General features: G+C 33.6%; 1 protein-coding gene across 1 annotated transcript in view; it reads right to left on the bottom strand.

The window, feature by feature from the left end:
- Positions 1–22,718, bottom strand: part of ADAMTS19 (ADAM metallopeptidase with thrombospondin type 1 motif 19) — a gene marked incomplete at its 3' end in the record, with an annotated part of 230,285 nt that overhangs the window by 108,486 nt on the left and 99,081 nt on the right. The window contains exon 8 of the mRNA XM_084252833.1: positions 13,958–14,063. Within this exon, the coding sequence (XP_084108959.1) occupies positions 13,958–14,063 (106 nt within the window). The remainder of the gene's footprint in view (positions 1–13,957; positions 14,064–22,718) is intronic.

The following is a 22,718-nucleotide window of genomic DNA, read 5'->3' as shown; positions in this document are numbered from 1 at the left end:
TAGTCATCAAACTGTATTCTCTTTTACTTAGTAAAGGCATTGATATTCCTTGACCCAAACTAATAAATTTTCTCTAATTCTGGAATTCAACTGCCTTCTTTTCTGGATCCCAGATGACTGGACTGTAAAAGTGGTGTCATAACCAGGTCCTAACCTACCTTTGGTTCTATACAGGAACAAAATCCAGCTGAGTATGTATGTAAATGGCATTTTTTTTAAAGGTTTACTTATTTATACAAGAGCTGGGGTGCAGGCCAGATGTGCGGGAGGGTGAGCAGATTCACCAGAGACGGAGTGGGGAATAGAACAGGCAGACTGACTGAAATACACTGCTGAGGAGAGCAGCAAGCGAGACAGGAGAGGTCTGCCACACCATGTGGGTATCTCCTCAGGCGGAGGGGACTGAACTGGCTTTGCAGAGGCTGCAGACAGCTTCACAGCACTGTGTTCAATTGCCTGCGCCACCAGGGAGGCTCTAAATGGCATTGCTTTCAAAGACTAGGATCAAGGTATTTTCATTCTTGACTCCCTAGCAATATTTAAAACTACATAGTGGCAACCCTAAAAATTATTTTCTTCTAGAAACTAACTTTGTATATTTATTGACTCATCAGCCTCTCAGTTCTGAGAAATCCCAAACTATTAATGGAAAAGTCATGTCTTTTCACCACTGTTCAGTAATATAGATTAGTCCTTTCTGCATAGTACCATAAGCAAAACCAAAATCAAAACAAAGAAAAGCCAAGCTCACAAACACATATACATTTTTGGCCATATCAAAAAATTCTGTTTCTGGGCTTCTTTGGTGGCTCAAGGGGTTAAGCACCTCACTATGAAGCAATCCTCAGCCTCCGCAGCATGAGTTAGATCCCTGGTCGGCCAGGGAGCTATTCACATGGCGCAGCAGACCTCTCCTGTCTTGCCCACTGCTCCCCTCAGCAGTGTGCTTTGGTCAATCTGCCTGTTCTGTTCCCCACTCTGTCTCTGGTGAATCCTCTCACCCCTCTGCATCTCTGTACTGTACCCAAGCTCTTGTATGCATAAACAAATCTTTTAAAAATAAATAAAAAAGACAGTCATATTTATAAAAAACAATTCTGTTTCTGAAATAGCATGGTTCATAGTACTTTCTCCTAATTTATGTAATTTTACCTATTCAACATCCCTACAAAGTAGACAATCTAATTACCACCTGAGATTTTAATCAGTAAATAAATTGTATGTATATCAATTGCATTTTTAACTTACAAAAATACAGATATCTATCGCTTTTGGCTACTTTTTTATACTATTTATGTTATATTATGATAAATGTGTTAAATCAAATTACAAAAAGTGTATCATACAGTGATTTCAAAACAAATATTTATGTCCATACTATTTTTCAAAGGTTATGACATATTTCAAAAGGCCACTTTAAAAAAAAAAAAGATTTATTTATTTATGCATACCAGAACTGGGTTGTAAGCCAGAAGTGCAGGAGGTGAGATGATTCACCAGAGACAGAGTGGGGAGCAGAACAGGCAGATCTACTGAAATACACTGCTGAGGGGAGCAGCAGGTAAGACATGAGAGGTCTGCTGTGTTACTTGGGTTGCTCCCTGGCCAACAGGGGATTGAATTCCTGTTGTAGAGGCTAGCAGTAGCTTGATAGTGCTGGTTTTAACCCCTTTGGCACCAGGGAGGCCCAAAAAGGACACTTTTTATAATTAAGAAAAGACAGCACTGAGCCAAATGACCAAGTCCTTTATTATCTCTAGTGGCTAAATATCACCTTAAAGTAATGGGACTAGATTTACCACGTCAGCAGAAGGCAAGTTGTTTAACCCATAAGCCAGAAAAGCAAAGAAACAGCAATATAAATTAAATTATTTAAAATGTATTATTCTCAAAGCTGGCAAAATGAGGTAAACATCTCTATTCACAATCAGCCCTGTATTTAAATTTACATAACACATTTCTGTAACCCAATAGTGAAAAGTAAAATTGCTTTGTGGTCTAAGTTGCATTCTATAAATATTATAAACCAGGTATAAATCAGGAGTGACTAAGGTTATAATCTTTGCCATTTTTTGACCTTTGGTCATTACATATTGACTTACATGAACTCTTTTTACACTGAGAAAATATTACTTTGTCAAGATAGAGCAAATACTTTCACTGTGATTAATCATTGATTGCTATATATTTTTCCTTGAAATTATAATTTACTTAATCTGGAGATCTTACAATTTTATATATTTCCTATTAAAATGCTTCTCTGTGAAATATCAGCCTTTGTTTTATTCAAAATTGATTTTTAGAAATGATCTGTGTGGATATTCCATATCATTTTTATAAATGTGGAAATTAATTGCACCACCATATTTTCTAAAAAGTCAACTTTTCTCTAGTTGTCTGCCACTGTCTCTTAATCATATCAGATATTTAAGTAGCGATGGGTCTACTTATAACTATTTTGTTCTATTAACAGTCTTTCTACACACAAATGTCCAAATTATTACAGCATCATAATAAGTTTTGACTTTTGATAGGTAACATTCCTATATAATTCTTCCTCCAAGAATATTTTGACTACTTGCACTTATATATGTAAATTTTGGAAATCTTTTGGCAGCAAATAAAGCCATGATGAAATATTTATTGGAATTTCCAGGAACTTCTAAATCATTAACAGAATAATTGACATCTGATAAAGAAGAAATAGAACACCTAAACAGACCAATTACAATTAGCGAAATTGAAATGGTAATCAAAAACCTCCCCCAAAACAAAAGCCCAGGACCTGATGGATTTACAAATGAATTCTACCAAACATTCAGAGACGAATTAGTGCCTATCCTTCACAAACTCTTCCAAAAAATTGAGAAGGAAGGGACAATACCAAACACATTTTATGAAGCCAACATTACACTAATACCAAAACCGAACAAGGACAACACAGAAAAGGAAAACTACAGGCCAATCTCCCTAATGAACACTGATGCAAAAATCCTCAATAAAATTTTAGCTATCAGAATCCAACAATGTATCCATAAGATAATTCACCACGACCAAGTTGGATTCATTCCAGGGGCACAAGGATGGTTTAACATCCGAAAATCAATCAACGTTATCCAACACATCAACAAAAAGAAATATAAAAACCATATGATAATATCAATAGATGCTGAGAAAGCTTTCGACAAAGTGCAACACCCATTCATGATAAAAGCCCTTGAAATTCTTGGGATACAAGGAACATACCTCAACATCATAAAGGCCATCTATGACAAGCCAACAGCCAGTATCATTCTCAATGGTGAAAAGCTGAAAGCAATTCCATTAAGATCTGGAACAAGACAAGGATGTCCACTCTCACCACTGCTTTTCAATATAATACTGGAAGTCCTAGCCAGGGCAATAAGACAAGAGAAAGACATCCAAGGAATCCAAATAGGAAAAGAAGAAGTCAAACTATCACTATTTGCAGACGATATGATATTATACATAGAGAACCCCAAAAACTCCACAGAAAAACTAATTCAACTCATCAATCAGTTCAGTAAAGTGGCAGGATACAAAATCAACACGCAAAAGTCAGTAGCCTTCCTATACACAAACAATAAATCTGAAGAAGAAGAAATCAAAAAGACCATCCCTTTTGTTATTGAAACAAAAAAAATCAAATATTTGGGAATAAATCTAACAAAAGAGGTAAAGGACCTATACAAAGAAAACTATAAAACACTGTTAAAAGAAATAGAAGAAGACACAAAGAAATGGAGAGACATCCCCTGCTCATGGATTGGAAGAATAAACATTATTAAAATGGCCATCCTTCCAAAAGCAATATACAGATTCAATGCTATTCCAATCAAAATTTCAATGTCATTCTTCAAAGAAATAGAACAATTATTGATGAAATTCATATGGAATCACAAAAAACCCCAAATAGCCAAAGCTCTCCTGAAAAAAAAAGAAGGGAATGGAGGCATCAGACTCCCAGACTTCAAACTATACTACAAAGCCATAATCATCAAAACTGCATGGTATTGGAACAAGAACAGACATACAGACCAATGGAATCGAATAGAAAATCCAGAAATAAACCCACAGATTTATGGTCAACTAATCTTTGACAAAGGAGCAAAGAATATGCATTGGAGCAAAGAAAGTTTGTTCAATAAATGGTGCTGGGAAAACTGGGTCGCTACATGCAAAAGAATGAAGCTTGACCACCACCTCACACCATACACAAAAATCAACTCAAAATGGATTAAAGAACTAGACATAAGACCTGAAACCATAAAATATATAGAAGGAAATATAGGCGAAACACTACGTGATTTGCACATCAAAGACATCTTTACAGACACATCACCCAAAGCAGTGATAGTGAAGGCAAAGATAAACAGCTGGGACTACATCAAATTAAAGAGCTTTTGCACAGCAAAAGAGACAATAACAAAAACAAAGAGAAACCCCACCAACTGGGAGAACATTTTTGCACCCAACACTAATGATAAAGGACTGATCACAAAAATCTGCAAAGAGCTGATGAGACTCAACAACCACAAAGAAAATAATCCAGTCAAAAAATGGGCAGAAGAGCTTAAAAGAAACTTCTCTGAAGAGGAAATGCAAATGGCCAACAGGCATATGAAAAAATGTTCAACATCACTTGTCATCATGGAAATGCAAATCAAAACTACCATGAGATACCATCTTACACCAGTGAGAATGGCACATATTAAAAAAACTAGCAACAACAAATGTTGGCGAGGGTGTGGAGAAAAAGGAACTCTTCTGCACTGTTGGTGGGAGTGCAAACTGGTCCAACCACTGTGGAAAGCTGTGTGGAGATTTCTGGACCTACTAAACATAGAGCTTCCATATGATCCAGCAATTCCACTCCTAGGTATTTACCCAAAGGACACAGAAACATCAATTCCAAAGAACACCTGCACCCCTATGTTTATAGCAGCACTGTTTACAATAGCTAAGCTTTGGAAACAACCCAAATGCCCAAAAATAGATGACTGGATCAAGAAGATGTGGTACATATATACCATGGAATATTACTCAGCATTCAAAAAAGATAAACACATGCAATTTGCTGCAACATGGATGGCGCTGGAAGGGATCATGCTCAGCGAAATAAGCCAAAAAGAAAAAGAAAAATACCGGATGGTCTCACTCATAGCAGGAATCTAGAAAACTTAAATAAGGGACCAGGAAAATGAATAACTATAAGAAAGTGAAAATCAAAATCAACAAAAAACTATGAACCAGAGACACTTTTAGGGGGGCGGGGGCGGGAGGGGAGGGATTGGGGTCAGAATGGGGGGATGCAATTGTATGGGGAATATAACAATAAAATTTATAAAAAAAAAAAATAAAAAAAAAATTAAAAAAAAAAAGAAAAAAAATAAAAAAATAAAACAGCTAAAAAAAAAATAATTGACATCTGAAAGATATTACACTTTCTTCATAAACATGGCATTTTTGTTGATACATTGAAAGCTTATTCAACAAGCTTTTCACAAGGGTGTATGTTTCCCTGTTTTGTTATGGATTTACTCCTATGAATATTGTGTTTACTAGTGTTACAGTAAGTACTTTGCTCTTTTTTAATTTTTTAAAATTCTTTACATCATTATTCATTTTTAAACAAAATTTGCTTCCCCCCACCCCTTCAGGTGTAGTCCCCATAGAGTTTCCTTCACCAATGCACCCGTGCACCATCACCTCAGTCCCCTGTGCTCCTCCCTCTGATCCCCCTCCCGCCTCCTCCCCTGCAGTATGTCTCTGATTTGTAATTGTCTGTTTTTGCTACTTTGCTCTTTTTAATTATAGTTTGGGTTTGTGTTAAGTCAATTTTTGTGTATTATCTTACATCCAATGATTTACTAAGCATATCAATTAATTGCACAGTTGCTTTTACTTGATACCATGTTTTTATGTAGGCTATCATATGTGTGTTAATAAACAGTCTTACTTTTTCATTCTCACCTCTTAACCTTATTTATTTTTCTGGCATCCTGCCCTTGTTTTAATCGCCAGTACAAATATAGCAGTAGATATAGAAAGACGTTTGCTGCTTTCTTAATTAAAGATTTTTAAATGATAAGTAACTTCTCCTAGCCTTATATGATGCCAACTTTATCTTTTGTATGTATTACATTTGCTTGTTTATAGAGAAACTTTATTTTGAAATGTTTATTACTTTAGCATCATTTTCTATTAAGAGAGTACTTTTATTTTCTTTATTTATAATTGACCCTTTTTATTTTCATATTTTATCAATACTAGTCTCTAAAAGTGAGTTGGAGGGTTCTTTCATTTTCTTGAGATACTAGATAAGTACTAACATTATTGTTTGTCTTATGGACCTATTTTTCTGTGTGCACTGATGTTTTCTTTGGGTAATTCAATTTTTTTAAGGGGCTACAAAGCTTTATGTTCTTACAGTATATTTTCTTAAACTTTCTCAATTTCATATTTAAATTTTTGCGATGGAAGTATTCAGTGTATTTTGTAACTATATTTTAAATATTTGCATTCTGTTATGCCTCCTTTTATCATTTCCCATAATATTGGGTTATGCCTTTTTTCCTTGATAAATCTTATATTTATAAATTTTACTTGCATTTTCTTTAGTCTATTTTCACCTTTGTTGTTCATTTTAACTGCATTTCTTATCAGTTCCTATTGTTTCATTTTTCTCTTCCAATTTATCTTGTTATTTTTCTGGCTTTTTATTTTTTACAATATAAAATTTTATATTATAAAATTAATTTCATCATTTAATTTTTACCTATGTATTAAAGCTACTCATTTGCCTCTTTGTGCTGTTTTATCTGTAGTACAAACTGGCTCAGTAGTAGTATAGTACTACTCAGTAGTAGTATATCAGGTTTATTCCTTAAACCTGAAAATACTTTGGTTTCCCTAATGATTTTCTTCGATCTTCTTTGATCTAAGTTTTTTTAAAGTATGTTTGTAAATTTATAAATACATGTATTTCTTCTTAAGATACATACATTTTTTGGTTATTGGTTGTTTAATGTAATATGAAAGAGAAGGGCTAGGCAAAAATCTTTTAGGAAGTTACCATAACAATCTAGATGTGCAGTGATGGTGACCTGATCTTGTATGGTAGCAGGGCAATTAGTTAGCTGTAATTAGATTCTTGATGTATTATGATGGTAGAACCAAAAGCTGATGAACTGAATACCGACAAAGAGAATTAGAGATAGCTCAAAATAAACATCACAGTTTTGGGTGAATAACCAGAAGACTGAAGCTTCCATTTACTATGAAAAAGACCTCAGGGAGAGCGACCCTAGGATGTGGGGATTCATTTCTGTGCATGCAACTGGAATGAAGTCCCACTCTCTATGGCCTTGGGTCAATTTTAAAAACCCACAATATTACTTTTCAGAAAATTTTACCTGAAGCTTACTAAGTTTCATACAATAAAAGATTACCAAGCAATTCAATATGCACACAGCATCATTTCTCTAGTAAATTTTCACTGACATTTTATATTTAAGAATATTTTACATGACAATTGCTATAATAAAGCAACTATTTATATATATATAAATATATATTATATATATAATATATATATAGTGTCGAATACATACTAGGCACTATCAAAAGCATGAAGAATCCCAGGATAGTAAAAAATAGATCCGGTTAATTACCTCTTGGAACTTATAGTCTATGACATAAATAATAGAAGAACATATAAATGTTTAAAAAGATGTCATTCAAGTGCTTCACAGAGATTGGCCACCTGGACACTTCCTGTGGTAAATAGTTTTTGATATAGTATATGAATTATGATCATTAGGAGATAATTACTGAAGATTGCAAGTAAAGCAGAGAAAGTAGAAGATGCCATTGTCGTGGTGTGATAAGTGATACACTAGAACACTATAAGAACTCTAAGGTAGTTTCAGTGTTGAGAATAAAAGGGGGCATAATGTGAAGTAGGCACAGAGGCAAGATAAGGAGAGAGAATATACAGTGAATCCAAAAGTAATTTCAGCATAATTAAGTTAGCTACAAGTACCATTCAACATTTCTGGAATAATAGAGCAATTAATAATATGGACTTTGGATTTGAACAAATTTGGCTTTGAACATCTACTCAAGGCACTTATTAGCTGTATGAGCTTTTTTTTTTTTAAAGATTTATTTATTTATAGAAGCACTGGGTACAGTCAGAAGTGCGAGAGGGTGAGAGAATTCACCAGAGCCAGAGCAGGGAGCAGAACAGGCAGAAGGACCTAAGTACACTGCTGAAGGGAGCAGCGGGCGGCAGGAGAGGTCTGCACGCCATGGGGGACCCTCGCCCGGTGGCCAGGGATCGAACCCGGCGCTGCAGAGGCTGCAGGCAGCTTCGCAACCCAGCACTCATCTGCTGCGCCACCTGGGATGCCCTAGCTGTATGAGATTTTGCAATCATTTCTAAAATAAAGCAAATATTATTGACTTCCTTCTACAGGTGGGAGTTGAAGTCTTTGGTCTCAATATACTAAGCCTAATGAAAAGGCTTGTTAATCTATCTCCAAATTTGGCCAAATCACAAAATGCTCACAGTGCTATGTTATTAAAAATATCTTTGTGGAGGACACAAAAACATTGATTCAAAAGAACACCTGTACACCTATGTTCACTGTAGCACTATTTACAATAGGTAAAACCTGGAAACAACCCAAATGCCCAAAAATAGATAACTGGATCAAGAAGATGTAGCATGTATACACAATAGAATATTATTCAGCAACCAAAAGATAAACTCATGCCACTTGCAGCAACATGGATGGAACTTGAAGGAATTATGGTCAGTGAAATAAGTCAAAAAGAAAAAGAAAAATATCGGATGGTTTCACTTATAGCAGGAATATAGAGGGACCAAATAAGACATCAGTGTAAAAAAAATAGTAACAGTACAGTAGACAACAAAGCAAAAACAGATAATTATAAATCAGAGACATACTGCAGGGGAGGAGGAGGGAGAGGGATCAGAGGGAGGAGCACAGGGGACTGAGGTGATGATGCACGGGTGCATTGAAGGAAACTCTATGGGGACTACACCTGAGGGGGTGGAGGGAAGCAAATATTGTTTAAAAATGGAAAATGATGTAAAACATAAAAAAAATTAATATAAAAACAAATAAACTTAAAACTCTTGGTATGCAAAAAAAATAAAATAAAGGCATGGATATTGTGGGAAAAAAGTATCTTTGGGACCTTCCTGTTATTAAAAATGTCTTTGGGGCCTCCCTGCTAGTGCAGGGGTAAAAGTCTCAGCACTATCAAGCTATTGCCAGGCATTGTGACATAAGTTCCATCCCACATGGCGCAGCAGACCTCTCCTATCTGACCTGCTGCTGCCCTCAGCAATGTATTTCAGTCGATTCGCCTGACCTGCTCTCCACTCTGTCTCTGGCAAATCTTCTCACCACCCGCACCTCTGGCCTACAACCAGTTCTTCTATGCATAAATAAATAAATCTTTAAAACATCTTTAATATTATTATTTCCTGAAAACTCATATAATTTACGATAGCTAAATCCTGTTGCCAAATCTTAGTAATAGCTTACCTGATATTAATGGGACGGTTTTACATTTAATTGGAATTCATAGAGGACTGAATTTTTTGTCATCCTAAAGAAAAAAACAATGTGATATATGTGTGTGCGCGCGTGCGCACACGCGCGCACATGTGGGTGACTGTATACACAAAAGTCCTAAACAGCAATAAATATTTGCACAAAAGAGCAACATCTATTATCTGCAATGGATTGCATCATGGAATTTACAAGGACTTCATTAAAAATAAAAAAGCATTTAATGAATATTTGACGATAGCAATACACAATTCAAGGACAGACCATCTTTCACACTAATATAAGAAAGCTGTTGTCTCAAGTTTAAACGAGACTTCTCTGCAATAAGGACTAGTATGGGTAAGTGCATAAGTGGCAGGGCTACTCAGAGTGTGTTCTGTGTGCTGGATGCCTTTAGGTGGACTCTCATAGATTTGGATGTAGATAAGTAGCTGGTACTAGAATGTAAATCTCCTATATCACTAAGCACACAGCTTAAGATCAACTGACTTTTGTTTTCTATTTCAAGACTTTTAAATGAAGCAGGCAGTGTGCTACATTCTGACCTAACTCCTTATTCCATCAACACTGATTTTGAACAGTTAAGATTTAATGAGCAGTTCATGAGAAAATCAAATATAAAAAACCGAGTAGATGGCCTTCTAGTGTTAAGTGTAGAGAGATAGGGAGAGAGAGAGAAAGTGGACATTTTTTCCCTAATCTTAGAAAGAGAAAACACTTTTAATTAAAAAAGTTATCAAGATAAATGGGAGCTCTGACTACTAAAAAAATGAAGGTCAGTAACTAACAGTTATATTTGATCAAAAAGTATGTCTTCAATATCAAAAGAATTCCTGAAAAATTAATCTATTAGTTTCACTTTCTTCATGTGTAAAATGATAACATTAATTTTTTGTGAAAATGAATTAGATATGAATATATAATATTTAGCACAATGTCTGTTAATAAGATTATTTCTATTAGACTAACAATATAAATGTGAGATTGTAAGACTTTAAAAATATTGTGCAATTGTGCAGTAAAGAGTTAACTTTACAAGTCTGGGTGGTTCAAAACTTGTATATTTCAAAGAAAAATTTTGTATTTGGCTTCTAGAAGGTAAACTCTCAGTTCCTAGAATATCTTGCGTGATAAGAGCATTTGTTTACCTGGGACCCCTTGAACATGCCTGATAACTTATGCTAACAATTGACTCACAGTCAACTGACCTCTAGGAGGGATGGAAACTGAAGGTTCGCCTTATGGGCAACCAACCATCTTTATCTGATTAAATTCCAATAAAAATCCTGGACACTAAGCCTTAGGTTAGCATCTCTGGCTGGTAATAATACACTCTGTATTTTTACACAAGACTGTTGAAAGAACTGAGTAAAGTCTGCATCACTATACTGGGAGAGGGCAGTTGGAAGTATGTGCGTCTCCTGGACCGACTTAGGTTTTTTCCCTGCTCTGCTGATTTAAATCTCCAGCCTTTCATTGTAATTAACAAGGTAACTTAAACAAATTGATCATAAAGATCATATATATATATATATAATATAGTGAGTATGAACATACATCTGTTTGCTCAACAAATCCTATCAAATTAATGAAAAATTTCTAAGGTGGCCCTGCATACAAAGATTTAATCTTTACCACAGTGAATTAATGAAGACCTCAATTTCTATTTTATTAGTGTAGAAACAACAAAACCAATAATAACATTCCCTATTTGAAACTTAGCTACAAGAAACAAACATTTCCTGAGCTATTATTTAGAAAGGAAAACAATTTTGAGCAAGAATCATAAAATCTTAATATAAGTTTTTTATTTTCTTTTTCTTGCTAGAGATTTTAACAGACTTTTGTATATAGTTACATATAAGCCTTTTTAAATAGTTAATTCCCCAAAGGAAAAAGTCAATACATTTTGTTGACATTGTTTAAGTTTCCTTTGTGATAGTAAAGAGAGTAACTTAGTGGTTTTCTTTAATTATTCAAATTTTCACTCCCGCAAGTCCTTTTTTAAATACTTGGTGGTGAATTTTGACTTTTCCAGGTATATGTGCAGTTGCTCTGGGAATTTACAGAAATCAAATTCAAGACAATAAGCTATCAAATCAGTTTGGACCCATTTCATGTTGATTACAGAGGTATTCCTGAACTGACAAATTTAAATAGAATGATTCTGCAATTGAAAGATTGTGGGTTGCAGAATTATGATTCATTTTCTTCCTTTACTAGGAAAATTACTGGAAGTAACTACAGAAGAAAGAAATGCAAAAGGAAAAAAAAAACAACTATTTCACTAGAGTAGTTTTCAATTATACCTCAAAAAGTGTGTCTTCTGTGTATGCACATACACGGAAGCTACAGATATAAGTATATAAACTCCATGAAAACTTTCCCTCTTTGTGTATCTGAACATCTTTTTTGAATTTCTTTACTACACTTTCTTTCATTATGCTTTATATCTTACAATGCATGGTGATGATACAATTTAGATGAACTTTCACCTATTTATTTTTATAGAAAGACCAATTTTCTCACTGCTAGTATCTTTTACTCTCTGCAACAAGAAATACTAGCTTCTACTTTTGAGACACACATTGCTTATTGGTAAGGGGAATTTTTAGCAACTAAGTAGTTCAACATATATCACATGTCCTGGTCTTAATCCATCAAGCATTACACATACTTTTGGCACAAATCTATTGATTTTGGGTTCAGCGCTATAAAAGTCAAATAAAATAATATTTTACTACCATTTTAGCCATTCCAAACCAAGTTCTGGTCATAAACCAATGTTTCTGCTACATAAAGCTGAAGTGGCCTTTCCTTAAAATTATCTCATTTAGTTTCCAGTTTAAGTAGTTGTAGCTTCTTGATGGAGCCTTTACATGTTAACAAAGTAACTTGTAATATGGTTGGTTTCTTTAGTAAGAGCTCTTTCTACATTTTAAAATACAACAGAGACTAAAGAAATTAATTCGGACATATCGGCTTTTAAAAAATGTAAAATTACCTATTAAACTGAATATTCTATTCAGGATACTTTTCAATCTATTTAATGTCTGTTTCATGAAAACGTACTCAGATTGCTCGTATAGCAAGCTGTTAATGCACACCTTAAGAGTGAAAATTTTAATAAAGAAACTTGCCCTTCCTTAATTTATAAGAACTGTATTTATGATTAATTGTACTTGTCTTAAAATTTTTAACAATAACCTCTTGCCTCTGAACATCATTCTCAGAATTTTTCATTCAAGTAGTGCACATGGTTTTACTTAGTATGATTAAACTGAAATATCTCTAAATTATGAAAATTACATTGAAATTAAGAATCTAAATCCTGGGCCTCCCCAGTGGTGCAGCAGGTTGAGCACAGTGCTGTGAAGCTGTCTGCAGCCTCTGCAGTGCGGGTTCTATTCCCAGCCAGCCAGGGAGACACCTATGTGGTGTGGCAGACCTCTTCTATCTCGCCCACTGCTCCCCACAGCAGTGCTTTCGATCCATCTGCCGGTTCTGCTCCCCACTCTGTCTCAGGTGAATCATTTCACCCTCCCCCGCGTCTGGCCTGTACCCCAGCTATTATATAAATAAAAATAAATCTTGAAAAAAAAAACAAAAAAAAATCTAAATCCTTTCATTCCTGGGTACAATATTGAATGAGATTATTCCATTGTAAACTTTCCCTAAAGGATGGTGATTTTCACATATATTTATCTTCCTGTTTCTTTTGTTTTGAAAACAAACTCCTTATATTCCTGAACACTCAACAGAAGATTGAAAGACCAAAGATGAAATTATATCTACACATTGCAGATTGATTGTGTGTCTATTTAGTTCTTTCAGATATATTACTACTTAAACCATGCATATAACTCCTTTTCTGTATCTGGTACTAAAAAACATAGGCTGGCAGTATTGTTACTTGTTTTTCTTGTTTTTATTTTCTTTATTTATTTTATTTATTTTCTTTATTTATTTATTTTCTTTATTTATTTTATTTTCTTGTTTTTATTGTTATTGTTTTTCTTGGATGCTTGAATATTCACAAGTTTGTACTATCATAACTATTGCAACATCTACATCATTTAGAAAAGTGTAGTGAAAACAAGCATGTGCCATGATGTTATCCTGATAAAAATTGTAATCATGTCATAAGACTTTAGTCAACATTTCACAAATGGTTGCAACATTCAGAAGATACTTTAAATTTATATGACCTCTACCTCTTCTTGTTTTCCTACTTTTCAAAAACTTGAAGACTAAAGCAAAAATACAAGATATGCTTGTGATCTAATAATATAAAATACAAAACTAGGGCACTCAGAATTTTTACTTACTTGTGACCCATTTCATGAGCAATAGTAAATGCAAGATTCAGGCCATTGTCTTCAGCAATAATGCATTTTCTTTTTTCACTACACATTCCACTCAAGTAAGCTATACCTAGAAAACATAAATATTAATTATCACACATCAGAATGCAAACATTTATGCGAAGGATTAGAAAAAAGAATCACAACTTTTCCACTCAAATATGTAAATATTAAAGTGATATCTAGCTCTTATAGATGGAATTTTTGGAGAAAATGCATGTGTATAAGGTGCTTTTCAATTTTATATTTTAGTTATTTTTTATCGATTATCCAATTCTTAAAAGGCATACTGAAGAATTCATTTTACATACTACTTTTCATTGTCATGTAAGATAGATGAATAGTTGCAACATAGAAAAGTATTTTAGAAAGTAGTAATTATGTTAAATATTGTTGAAGTCACATGAAATGAAATTCATGGCAATATCACAAAATAAAATGAATTACATACAGGATATTCTCAATCTTAAATTTTGAGTTGTAAAACTTTGAAATTTAATTTTGTTAAATATTATTTTAATTTAAAAATATTATTTTAATATGACATGCAGTTAACTGATATTTGGAATACTGGAAATATTTCCTTTAAATATTTCTTGGTTAATAAGATGGTTTGACTATAGTGACAGTGAAATATTACTTAAGATGAAAAATCCATCAATATATTAGATATTTTGCTTTAAATTTTAGTAAAAATGATAATCTGAAATCACTAATGCTCTTTTGTCAAAGATTTACATATTAATTTACTAATTAAGATATACCCTCAAATAAATACCATTTAACACAAAGAACACTAATCTTTCAAGAATTCCAATAAAGTTGTTATATTTTTCAAATAAATTCATTGATATATCCAGTATGTATTGAATTCATTGTATATTCTCTAATTCTCATAGTCTAGTAAAATTTAAATTTAATTATGAAAATATTAAGGCCTGGGCAGGTGAAATGATTTCTTGAAGATGACATCTAACTGGTTACTACATATGTTAGAATGGGGATTTGAACCCAATTTTGAACTCATTTCCAGTTAATGTTTATTTTACTTCTGATAACAATTTAGTAGAACTGTTCTTGTTGAAAAGGGTTAGCTGACTGCTTGTGACATTTACTTTCTCCTGAAACCTAAAAATTATAAGAAAAAAATGATTTATTTAAAGGTTTATTTATTTATGCATAGACTAACAAGGGTGTGGGCTAGAGGTGCAGGGAGATAAAAGGATTCACCTGAGATAGAATGGGGAGCAGAACAGGCAAATCTACTGAAATACACTGCTGAAGGGAGCAGCAGGTGAGATAGGAGAGGTCTGCTGCACCACATGGATGAGTTCCCTGGCAGGAGAGCGAACTCGTGTTGCAGTGGCTGGCAACAGCTTGATAGCGCTGTCTTTAACCCCTGTGCCACCAGTGAGGCCCGAAAAATGAAATTGAAATAAAAGACTAAATCACCTTCCATGTTTTGGAAAGAGATCATTCATGGGGGAATATGAATTTAGTGGAGATACTCCAAGTGAGAGAAGAGAGGGGTTTTATGAATTTTTTATAACCCCAAAGAGGTTTAAGAATGAGATCCATAAGGTTTGAGGAGAGGCACTTCTGGAGAGTAAATATGTAGATTATTTGGAAATTTATCTGAAATCCCCACCTATTCACTCAAACTTTATGCACAATGTCAAAGTTTGCTATTGACCACCTGTCAAGGAAATGAAGATATATATTCTTTAGGCAAAATGTGAAGTAAATATTTCAAAACTACAACTTCTTGAAGTAATAGTCATGAAATAAATATAGGTGCTATTTTCACTATACATTTAGAAGTTAAAATAGGTTTTGTGGAAATTTCAAATCTACAGTAAGATTAAAGAACTTTGTGACAGTATGAATGGAAGGATGGATGAGGGATGAAGAGATAGATGACAAGCCCTATTACTACTTCTGGCTTAGTAAGACAACTGAAATTAATCCAAGGTTAAATCAAGGTGAACCAGAAAGATAAGAAGGATATAACAATAAACAGAGAGGGGCTGAGGAAAGAAGAGGAAGAGGAGAAAAGCTATATATGTGTTGTTTCTTAGCATTGTACACCTGAAAATTATGTACTAGTATGATGCAACATTACTTCAATAAAAGTAAATAAAAATGAAAGTTAAAAAAGTCTGTACTTTTTACTGGTTTCATTAAATAATGGAATAACATGTGTTAAAAATCTTAAACATAATGTGAATTTTAATTGAGCACAGTCAAGGACTTAAGAAAACAAAAACCTAGTAAACAAGATCTGCAAGTTATTAAACTTATGTTATAAAGGGAAGAAGAAAGGAAGGAGGGAGGAAGGATTATAGGAAAGTATCTTCTTTTCCAAGAATATTGAAATCCTCTTGAGCATCCGAAATTTTTTTAAATACATAATTAGAGGTTACATGTGTCACAAAAATATTAAATGAAACTCAATTATTATTATTATTACTATTCCCAGAACCGATGTTTGGAATAAAATTTCCCTTTGGGTGCCCATATATTTCACCACTCCTTTCACTATAATGACAATAATGCCATTACCATACACAGATTTAAAATCTGGCTAATGTGGTTTTTCATCAGGGTCATAGATCTCTTTGCTACATGAACCAGTCAATATCAAAAAGTCATTTTAGTAAGTTTTACTTTTTTTCCTCCAGTAACCTGCAAACATATTGTTTCTGAATAAAAATTGTACTGACACATATTTCTAATTCTTCTCTCTTCTACAGTACTCTTTCTCTTCTATATTTATAATATTTATATATTTTCTTAATCTTACTACATTGGCTAGGATTTCTAACATGCTGTTGAAATGATTGTGTGGTACTGAGCTCCTATTTTTCCTTTTAATCTTAATAATAAAACGGCCACAATTTCACAATGGATTATAATTGTTAGAGAACCTTAGTAGATATAGCTTGTTAAAGTTGTAAAGTTGTTTTCTGATATTTTCATGGGGGCACTGTTATCTGCTGGATGGATTAAAGGTAGATGGAAGCTGGAAAGTCTTTCTTAGAAAAGAAACAAAAGCTTGGAAAGGCAACTGAGGGAAATAGGAAAGATAAGTGATTAAGTGCTAGGGGAATACTTCATGTAAATGGATCAGAGAACATATGGTTTAGCTGAGAATGGAGAGCATAAGTCTGGAATCATACCAATATCCAAGTTGAGTGATATCCAAGCTAATGACTGAAACAGAGAAGAGTAATAATTGGATTACATTTGCATTGAGGTTTTGTACATCAGGTGTAAAAGGATAAAAGAGTTTAAAAGTTGACAAGGAAATTGAGAGTGAAAGAAAAGATAGACCTTGTTAAACTCTATGTCAGATAAGTAAAGAATGGAGCACAGTAATTTGGAGGGCCCAATACCGGGGACAGAACTGAGTCATACATGAAGAAAAAGAACAGACGCTTTCTTTAAAAGTCTTGGCCAACAGGAGTAAAAGAATGAGATTTGGGGATTTAAGATTTCAGAAGTGAAGTTTCCTGACATGACTAGGTATTCCCACAAGAATAGAGAGAAAGTTAGAGGTAGAGGTCATCAAGATTAATGTCAAAGAATTAAACATCATTGGGCGAGTTAAAGCTATGAATATAAAATTGCCATGATCACAATGAACTCTAGAAGGTGAGAAAGGTCATCAAAACCTTCAGAAATGAGGACAAGCATCAAGGAGATCAATTGACTATAGTGACAGTGAGGTATAAGATGGTAAAGAAGGGTCAGTGTCATATGTAGAATTTTGTATGACAGAAGAGATTCTGATTTAGAAGCAGAAACAGAGGGAAGCCCCTCCTGGGACACCAAATTCCTCACCAGGTTTTAGGAAATCAGTAACTATTGTTTAGTCATGTAAACAATTATGATGATAAATATTGTAATTTATAATATAAATTACATATATTTTATGCCACAAAATATATTTATATAGGTATTCAATATGGAATACTTTAAAGTATGATGAACACATATGGACAAAATATATTTATATAGGTATTCAATATGGAATACTTTAAAGTATGATGAACACATATGGACATAGATATATGATCACAACCAAGTATTAAAAATTCTATACCACCACATTTTCATAAGAGAAAAAGACCAAATAATTATACTAATTTGCTGATAGCAATTATATTATGTGATAAGATTATGGGTGATATTTCTTCCTCTTTTCCATGCTTCAGATTCATGTAAGTTTTTATTAATTTTATAATGGGAAAATTGAGGACTTAAAACATGAAAATCATGTCTATGAAATTTGAATAGTAGTTATAGACTCTCTTACAGACCATGGAGAAATTTAACTACCAAAAATAACCTTCTATTCCTACTCTTCTTTTACTTAAGTATTAAATCAGAATCTTCAACTAGGACTCTGATAAATTGGAATTTCATTGTTCTTACATTTGGCACACCAAGGAGATTTTCTTTGACTTGAAAGTTATGGAGAATAATTGTAACCATGACTAATGTAAATGACTTCCATTATTCTGTTTAAAAGCTCAGGCTTTTCAGTTCCTTTCAAGAACCCACATGTTTCTTATTACAATAAGGGGTAGAGGTCAGAGGAGGAAAGGATTTAACGCAGCTGTTATTTAAAGATCAGTATAATACAGACCCTTTATAGAACACTTCTTTAATATGAAATTTTCAGGAAATACAAAGGAAACCAAAACAACTTCCTAATTTTTCACCTGAAAATGAATCAAGTTATGCACCAGGAGTCAACAGAATCTCTCATCTGGAAATAAGCATGCTGCCCCAGAACATGAAATAATACATTTCATCAAGATGATCAGATATCACCTTAAGCCCTATAAGATACATGTAACAATAGTGAAATAGTGGGGAAATCAGAGGTTTTATGCGATCAGATAGATGTATTCTAACAAAAGTAAATAGTGTGACTCCAACTGTTGATTTTAACAACTATCCAGACTACTTGGATTAAAAATTTTTCACAGTCTTAAGTAACTTATTTTTTCTATGATTGTATCATATGAAGTAAGCTATTTCCCTATGGATCCTACTGTAACTTGAGGCTTAAAGGAGTAAGTAATGTAATATGTTACAAGTATCCAGGCACAATGATGAAAACAAGCTAGAGTGCCTTCAAGCGCATGAAATCAACAAATACTCAGATAACATGTTAGCACATAAAGACATACACAGCATATTTGGGGAGAATTAAAAAAAAAAACAACAGGAAAATTAAGACAGGAAAATCAAGAGGGGATCACATCAGTGGTATTACTGAGTATGCAGAGATCAGCCAGGCAGTAGAAGGTAGAGAGGAATTCCTGAACAAAGACCTGAGCAGGAGATGCTTATAAGTTGATATTTTTCACAGAGCAGTAGCTCTGGTTCTTTAAATGTACAAGTCATGTAGTATAGCACTGTATCAACATGGTATTTAGCTTATCCTCAATAAGGAATACTTTAAAGGAATTACATAGATGGAATTCCCTGAAATAAAGACCAACATAAAATGAGATTCAATGCAGAGTCTTAAATAAAAATGCAATTTTGAAAATCAAAACGTGTTTCATCTACTACACAGAAAAATCATTTTAGAATGATATAATGATGGTGTCCAGAAAATGTGAACTATATTTACCCGATTACATTCAAACTGAATTTTAAACATGTTTTCAAACAATACCTTAAGTTCACTAGTTATATGCCTCTATTTCAATAAAAGAGAAATGATAGCCTAGAAATATAAACATGTAATTATACAATTTATGAGAATAATTATAAATGTAAAAATTTAAAACAGGCTTCCAGAGTTTCTTACATATCTAACCTATCTATAAAATTCTTTTTTTTAAACATTTTATATATATTTTTTTAAGATTTATTTATTTATTTATTTAGACAAGCACTGGGTACAGTCAGAAGAGCGGGAGGGTGAGAGAATTCACCAGAGCCAGAGCTGAGAACACAACAGGCAGAAGGACCCAAGTACACTGCTGAGGGGAGCAGCGGGCCGCAGGAGAGGTCTGCGCACCATGTGGGACCCTCCTCCAGTGGCCGGGGAGCAGCCGGGGATCAAACCGGCGCCGCAGAGGCCGCAGGCAGCTTTGCAACCCAGCACTCAAGCACTGCGCCATCGGGGAGGCCCCTATAAAATTCTTAACAGTAAAATTTCTCTTAATACTCAGAATAAAGTGACTTCTAACACAAAAAGGTTATCTGTTTAATTTTAAAAATATAGTAAATCTTTCTGATCTAATAAGGCAGAATGTTATATAGACATTAAAATGTTTACATGCTTCCTGGTCATGGTAGATGGAGATCTCTTTCTGTGAAAAATACAAAAAAAATGACAAATAATATGTAAGGTATAAATTTGTTAAGATATAGTTAAGTTGAAGAACAATTCTCAAGTATAAGAATAAAGCTAAAGAATTTCTGGATATCAAGTCAGCTATGTGTTTCTAAATAATGGGAATATCTCCAAAATATCTGCAAGGTTAGGTATTGGCCAGTTGGAAACTGAGAACCGTGTATAAGTCAGAAAGTCTGGAACTACTGCTGTTCACTACCTTCAAACAAACCTCACAATAACTTCAAACATCATTATGCATGAAAAAGCAAGTAAGCCGGACTCTAAATTCTGGGTATGTTAGAAGAGATTCATACACAAATCCACTAAAGCCACCATCAGATATATGTGTGCAGTCACAGGACAGAGTCATAAAACTAATGTACAAACTGATCATGCACTGGGGAAATCCTAGCATCCAGTAAAAACCAATGAATTATCACTGTGATGAGAAACTTTGTAAGCTCAGCATACATAAAATTCCCATGAGGAGATGGGGGGGGGGGTGGAGTTCCATCCAAGATGAACTCACGCAAAAAAAATTTACAAATCCAGTGAAAAAATGGTCCTTTGATACAAAAACTAGAGAAAAAATGATGAAATAAATATGTTTTACATATACAGAGCTTATAATCCACATTCACTGGGTTACCATATCCCAAATGCATCTCTTTGAAAATGAAAGGACTCCTTCCTCAGGGCACACTATATCAGATTTTGATATAAAAATGTTGAAATAATTTCTTCAAGCAGAAAAAGAATTCTACACTGAAACAGAGAAATACAGGAGAAACTAAAGAACACCAGGAAGGGTGAATATATGTGTGACTATAAATAATGAATATACAATACAGTGATTTTGAATACAGAACTACAATACAGGCAATGATCTGGGGGGAATAAATGGAGTTTAATTGTTTTAAAAGGGTAACAATTTCAAGAACGTGAGAAAAGGAAACAAGTCATAATATATGATAATTGCAAAAATTGTAAAATTATATCTAAGTACAATTATATAAATAGCAAAGACCTATAAATATTGAACTTATTTCAAAAACCAGAAAGGAGAAACACATGAAATAAAGTGAAGCAGAAATTTCATTAACTGGAAAAGACTAAATTATGCTAAATCAAAGCTAAGATTTTAAGACTGTATAAAAATACTACTCTATTTTGCTCCTACGAGAATACACTTTAAATGCAATGGCAGAGTTAGGTAAAAAATTAAAGAATGGAAAATACATAATACGTAAACATTAATCAAGATATAACACTAAAAATATAATTACAAATATAAACATCATAATCAGAAAAATCAGAAAAATTGTCTCTGAAGTATAATTGTCCGAAGAGATTAAGAGGGCTTTTTAAAGAAGATGGAGAAACAGTGAAGAGTAAACTCCAAGCACATAATGAAGGTGTAGCTTTCTGGACTCCACCTCCTGATGTCTTTCAGGACTGCACCCCCATCTCAATGCTGCCAAGTTCTCAGATGCTAAGGATTACACTTCCCAGCATTGCCATGAACCTGACTTCCTGAACAGGGAGAGGCTGCTGGAAGCTAGACGGGAAGCAAAGCTGAGTAAATATGCTGGATTTAAACTGAATACACGTGTGTCCAGTCTCCTTTTTGGCTGCATTTGGAGTGCACCTTGGTCTCTGCTCACCATCTGTGGGGTAGGACTGCATCTGGCTATAGGCCATCCTATACTATAAGCCATCCTATAAATTCTCTCTCTCTCTCTCTCTCTGTTTTCTTTTCTATGTAAATAAATTATTTTTACTTCTGTGTCCTGCATTCTTAAGCATGCATATGAGGACTCACCAACTGGGCTATTTCTTTTTTTCTGGGTTTGCCCCATTTCATAAACATCATAATTCTATATCTGAGTTATCTCAATTATTAAGTCAAAGAAATATAAACAGTATTTGGAGGATAAATAAAAACTTCCATAATTAAACTGGGACTCTCTAACAAGTATTTTTATTGGATGGAATCATTAAAAACAATTCATGAAGGGCTTAACTGGTCTGAACAAAAAAAAAAAAAATAGTTCTATTTTAGCTGACATAATAGAACATTGTACCCAGTGATGAAATTACATTTTTAAGTACATATGATACATTTATACAAACTGACCCTATACCATGTAGTGAAAAGTTATTCAACAAGTTTCAAAAGCAGATACTATTGACAGGTCACAAGAGAAAAAATTTAGACATTGAGAAATAAAAAGATAACTAGAAAAAATTATACTGGTTGGACGTGAGATAATACACACTTTTTAAATAGTCTGCAAGTGAAAGAAGAACTAATGGAAATTTTAAAATATTTTAAACATAGTTATCATAAAACAGAACATA

Source organism: Talpa europaea, assembly GCF_964194135.1.
Source record: "Talpa europaea genome assembly, chromosome: 13".
In the NCBI taxonomy this organism is placed as follows: Eukaryota; Metazoa; Chordata; class Mammalia; order Eulipotyphla; family Talpidae; genus Talpa; species Talpa europaea.
Note: the sequence above shows the minus strand (reverse complement) of the source record. Positions and strands in the feature narration are given on the sequence as shown.